This window comes from Solanum dulcamara, chromosome 4 (assembly GCF_947179165.1).
Source record: "Solanum dulcamara chromosome 4, daSolDulc1.2, whole genome shotgun sequence".
NCBI classification, from domain to species: Eukaryota; Viridiplantae; Streptophyta; class Magnoliopsida; order Solanales; family Solanaceae; genus Solanum; species Solanum dulcamara.
This window is the reverse complement of record NC_077240.1, coordinates 78,821,362-78,826,958: the sequence shown is the minus strand read 5'-3', so window position 1 is coordinate 78,826,958 and position 5,597 is coordinate 78,821,362. Positions and strand designations below refer to the sequence as shown.

At 36.3% G+C, this 5,597-nt stretch overlaps 1 protein-coding gene across 2 annotated transcripts; it reads right to left on the bottom strand.

Annotated features, from left to right (window-relative positions):
• Window positions 1-525: 525 nt before the first annotated feature.
• On the bottom strand, window positions 526-5,248 carry LOC129887746 (protein WVD2-like 4). Of its 2 annotated transcripts, none has more exons than XM_055962957.1 (8): window positions 5,092-5,248; window positions 3,275-3,851; window positions 3,135-3,187; window positions 2,624-2,704; window positions 2,426-2,510; window positions 2,262-2,333; window positions 2,055-2,162; window positions 526-1,103 (listed from the first exon to the last, which is right to left on the bottom strand). In XM_055962957.1, exons 2-8 carry the CDS (start codon window positions 3,836-3,838, stop codon window positions 681-683), a joined length of 1,386 nt encoding a protein of 461 aa, XP_055818932.1. In that variant the 5' UTR covers window positions 3,839-3,851; window positions 5,092-5,248; the 3' UTR covers window positions 526-680. The 2 variants fall into 2 exon arrangements, with proteins under 2 accessions (XP_055818932.1, XP_055818933.1); XM_055962958.1 differs by lacking the exon at window positions 5,092-5,248 and adding an exon at window positions 4,834-5,003.
• Between the last annotated feature and the right edge of the window lie 349 nt (window positions 5,249-5,597).

Sequence of the window (5,597 nt, the reverse complement as noted above, 5' to 3'; positions counted from 1 at the left end):
TATCATAGCCACCTTATGGGGTATGCCGGTTTTCCCCATATTTTTAACAAAAATAAATCAATTTTGAAGTAAAACATGGTGGCGAAATTTCGCATAAACTTCTGGTGATCCAGGTATAGATCATGAGAAATATAAAAATAGATTAAAAAATTTATTTTTTTAGGCCAAAAAAAAGCATTTCTAATTTGCAAGCTCATTCATCAGAAACTCCTAGTGGATCCGCCAAGACATATTTGTACTAAACTCTTGATAATCCACAAGACATTTTTGTACTAAACTCTTGGTGTTCCATCATGCCATTTTTGTATTAAACTCTTGATGATCTGTCACGAGTTGTGGCAAAGCAAGTCTTATGGGGATCCTCTAGATATCGACTCCAACTTCTGGTTCAGAGGTAGAAAGATTGTTTCCGACGAGGTAAAATTTAAGAACATATATGATTATAAAAGGAAAAACAGATGTTGTAACTCAGAAATACACATCTTGCACTGAAAAGTACTTAAAGATACAAATAACATATATATATATCAAATAAATTTGAACCAAAATATACAACTTATAAACACAAAACATACAACAATGTATTCACAACTTAAATGAAGCATAAAATTTCCAGACCCCAAAAAGGAAACAACAGTGTATATATGAATACAACGCGTTTTGGAACTTCCTTAAATCCGTTAACCTTCAACAGTGACTTGAGCTGATGGCATAACAACAGTGTTTGACGGTTTCTGTGCATTGTCGTTAGCTGGATTCATCTCGGACTTTTCATCAGGTTGTTCGAGCATTTCTTTTGATTTCCCTTTACAAATGTTCTCATCCAACGCCTTTGCTTCAGCAGGTTTTGATTTTGTTACAACAGCTTGCCCTTTAGTTTTAGTAGTTGAGGAACTTCTCATTGGCTTCTTGGTTTCACTAGGCTTCCCTTTTGAAGCATCAGTAACTTTATCGCCAGTTGACAGCAAAGCCCGGGGTGACTTTGCCTGTTCTTTGACAAATCTTGGACTGAAACACGATCCTCCACTTTCGGAGCTGTTGGTTGTTGATATGGAGTTCTTGTTTCTTCCAAGCTTAGGAGATACAGCACGTGTTGTCGGTATCTGTGCGGGACAAGAATAACATGACAAGTCATGAAAGCATGAAATTTTAACATGTAACATGGAAGGCTAATATAGTAGCCTCAAAACTCTGAAGCATATATGGTTCCTAAAGTGTTCCACTCCGAGGCATGCATTAGATGAATACATTGACTACTAAACGATATCCTAATCATCCAAGGGGGTCACTTGAAGAAAATAAATATGCTATAACATTATATTTTTGTACAACAGTTTTCAGGTATTGTAGAAAATGCATAACTACTTATTCATTAATGGTTGTCAATGTCCGATAGTATCTACAGTGTCATTTTTAGAGGAAAAAAGATCCATAAAGTGAGTGCCCCATTTCGGTTTTGATATCAAGAAAAGCACAAACACTTAAGAATTGCACAGTAATGAAATCAGAATCTTTTTTTTCGCTGTGTTCATTGTGGTCAAGAATTTGTATCATTGAAAGCCTACTGATCATGCGTATTAAATTAGATGGAGGCATATCGTTTCTCTATTCAAATCCATGCTCTCTCACCAGGTTTCCCCTCAAGCATCGAATTAAAAGACGTGACAATTGGGAAATGTAATGGGGAACTTGAACATGTAGAATTCCTAGTATAAATCAGAAGTTATGCTAAATTCTATGCATGCCAGGCTTTCCTTCATTTAGAGCTCCTAATGCCCCATCTTGTCGGAAGCAGTGGGGTGGATCCTCTTCATGGCCAATGTCTACGCCATGTCTAAGATCTACTATCTCGAAAGAATTTTCTAAAGAAAAAAAATGCTCTACTAGAAATTACTTGTTAATTTCTGAAGCTCACACTATAATTTTGACATGTCAAGTCATGCAGAAGATGAAGGTTTTTCCCGCGAGAGGATGTCAAAGCCAACACATTAATGTGTTTTCTGAAAGTAATGATCCAGTGTCAACAGTGGTGAGATCTAAGATCAATACTTTACCTTCCTGAGTTCAACTTTTTGAGGGGGTTCCTTGTAGAAGTTTGGCATTGGTGTAGCTTTAAATGTCAAGCTCTTCCTCAATTGCTTTATCTCCGCATCTTGGTTTTCCTGTACCAAATCCCAAATTCCAAAAAGTAAAGAAGGCTTAAGGAGAGAGTAGATCTTAAATAGTTAACTGGGAAAACTTAATATATATTTCGAACCAACCTTGGATTTTGCTTGCAAGTTATTCTTTTCCTCTTCCTTTGCCTGTATCTTCTCTTCTATCTTTGCCAAGAACTAACGAAGAAGGAAACCTCGTCCTACTTAGCTTTGCGTATAAAGTTACATTCCCTCATTGGTAAACAAGAAACAAGTGCAGAACTACAAACCTCCTTCCGCTTTTCGGCACGTTCTTCCAACCTGAAGGAAAATCCTGCAACACTGGCCCTTCGTTGCCCATGAGGAGTGGTACTCCTGGTAACAAAAGACACAAAAAAGGAGTAGATTTAATTGGCCTAGAACATGAAAGATGATGAACAAACCAATAGAACAAAAGAATGAAAGTAGTGCAAAAACAAAAGCAGTACGAGGAAGTAGTAGAACGAGCATCCTCATCCTCTTTAACAGGCAATGCAGCTTTAGTAGGCTTCTTGTTTTCGTCATTCGATCTGCAGTACAAAGAAATAACTTAACGGAAGAAAAATTCTTTGCAAATGAAACAAAATATAAAGTAAAAAAATTGACACTATAAGCAAAAGCGTAGACCAAAAAAAAGCTTCATAAAAAATGCAAGAGTTAATGGTCAAAAACACACCTAAAGTATCCCCGGTTTTCGAGTCTCCTATCTGAACTATCACTAACTATTTATCAAAACACACCTCAACTATCAGTGTTCCCTTTTCCTACCTGAAATATCACCATCGTCCAGGTACGAAAATGGAACAATAGATAGTTGAGGTGTGTTTTGATAAATAGTTGGTGATACTTCAGGTAGGAAATTCGCATACCTGATAGCTCAGTAAGAAACTCGAAAAACCAGGATACCATTAGTGTGTTTTTGACCCTTCACTCAAAATGCAAAGCAACAAAGTCACTTACACTTCAGATGTAGCTTTCTTTGCATTTCCATTGGCTGAAAGAGACTTCCCAGACTGATAAAGAAAAAACAGGTTAAAGACACAGTGAGATAAACCATCCATCAAACAAGGTAAATGCAAATATATAACGAGGGTCGATACCATAGACTGTCGGAGACTCGGGACAGCTGCAATAGTTGTCCTTCTGCTGGTTGCAACACCTCCATTTGTGTTTGCATTCTTCAAGACTCCACCAGATACACCCCTGCTAGACGGATTCGAACTAGAAGCCGATGATCCCTTCGAAAGTGAAGTCTCATTCTTAAACCCCTTTGTTTTCAATTCCTTGGCATCCGATTTCTTTGGATACACATCCATGCTCTTCCTCATTACATCAGAACTAACACCTTGTGAAGGGAACGACAGACTCTGTGATTGACTCGCCTTATTTGCATGAGTCAATGCAGCTGTGCCTCTTAAACTAGCCAGATCTTTCACCATCTTATTGTTCTTTGTAGTTCCACCAGTAGCAAGCTTTTTTTGACTCGACCCTTTGCTCTTCGGAACATTTCGAGACAGTTCAGTTTTGATTACAGGTACATTAAGTTCTTCATTTGCATTTTCCTTTTTGTCATTCACATTCTTCTCCTCCTTACTCATATCCAAATTCTTTTCAACCACAACTATCTTTTCCTCTTCAACTGGAACCCCATTTTCAGACTCCATTTATCCAAAATATCTGAAGTAACACAAAGACAAAATCCACAATAAAAATTGAAACTTTAAGTTGAATCAACAGCTATAAGAAAAAACTACACAAACTTAACACTTAACAAACAAGTCACTTTCTTCTAAAACATCTTCACAGAAAATGACAAAACATATAAATGTAAGGAAAAAGAAACACAACCCATATGACAATTTTCAACCCTTGTTCTCAAATAACCACAATTTTCAGCCATCAAAAACAATTCAAGAAGCAACCACACAAGGCATAAACGGTAGCCAAATCCAACTTCAACTGACTAACTGAAGACCTACAAGTCAGTCGTGGACTCCAAACAACCGACCAACTATATATTACCAGACAAGGGACAAGCTTCAAGGCATGGGCGGAGCCACAATGCAAATTACAGGTTCAGCAGAACCCAATAACTTTGTCTTAAACCCTACATTTGTGTTTAAAAAATTCATTTAATACCTATAAATAATCTACTCAGAACCCAATAAGCAAAATGAATTGTAGTTCAAAACCGATAAACTAAAAATCCTGGATCCGCCAAATAAATCAAGGGCATTCAACTTTCAACAAGCATATTCAACACTTGTAGACACAGGAAATAACCAGAATTTTCAACAATCAAGAAACTTGACACTGTAAATTCAACAAACAATTCAAGAATCAACCAAACAGTGCCTAAAATGTAGCCGAATCCCACTTCCCAGAAGCAAAAAAAGGAATACCCACCTCAAAAAATCCCATAAAAGTAAGAAACTTGACACTGTAAATTCAATAACCAGTTCAAGAACCAACCAAACAGTGCCTAAGGGTAACCAAATCCCACTTTCCAGAAGCAAAATATGGAATACCCACCTCATAAAATCCCATAAAAGTAATAAACTTGACAGTGTAATTCAACAAACAATTCAAGAACCAACCAAACAAAGCCTAAAAGGTTAACCAAATCCCACTTCCCAGAAGCAAAATATGGAATACCCACCTCATAAAATCCCATGAAAGTAAGAAACTTGACACTGTAAATTCAACAAACAGTTCAAGAACCAACTAAACAATGCCTAAAAGGCAACCAAATCCCACTTCCCAGAAGCAAAAAATGGAACACCCAAATTATAAAATCCCATAAAAAGTAAGAAAAATACAAAGATCCAACAGAATTGAGTAAAAAACAGTGAAATGTACAGTCTTGAAAAACCAAAATAGCAAAGGAATGTGATGAGAGGAAAGGAGTGAATAGTACCTTTTTGTCTTGAGGGATTTTGGGTGCTGATTGGTGGCAAATTGTTTGCTTTGTTGAATGGTACAAATCAATTATGACTCAAAGAATTCAAAATGCTTGCTTTGGAATGTAAAGTTGTGTTAGAAATAGTAGGAAAAAAAGAAGAAGAGGACAGACAGAGAGAAAAGGAGTTAAAAAATAAAAGGTAAAAGGGAAGTTAATATTTTTTTCCTTTTCCATTTGGTAAATCTAGAATGACTAAAATAACCTTTTCTTTTTTGTTTTTAGCCACTCTTTGGCCGTAAAATTTGAAGTTGAAACTTAAAAATTTGAGTTTTTGAAGTTGTTTTCAGACATGCATTTTACTCGATATTTGATTATTTTATTGTTGTTTTTATGTGTTGTTATTGCCTCTTTGTCACTGTTTGTTCTGTCGAGTGTCTTTTGGAAAAAAACTATCTACCTTCTCAAAGGTAAAGGGTAAGGGCTAGTACATTTTATTTTTTCTTGACTACACTTATGAGATT

Excerpts from the sequence above, each read along its gene's own strand:
- LOC129887746 (XM_055962957.1), bottom strand. The coding sequence starts at position 3,838 with ATGGAGTCTGAAAATGGGGTTCCAGTTGAAGAGGAAAAGATAGTTGTG. Across the intron at positions 2,705-3,134 it reads AAGAAAGCTACATCTGAAGT|ATCGAATGACGAAAACAAGA; the intron begins GTAAGTGACTTT and ends TTTGTACTGCAG. Across the intron at positions 2,511-2,623 it reads GCTCGTTCTACTACTTCCTC|GAGTACCACTCCTCATGGGC; the intron begins GTACTGCTTTTG and ends TTTTGTTACCAG.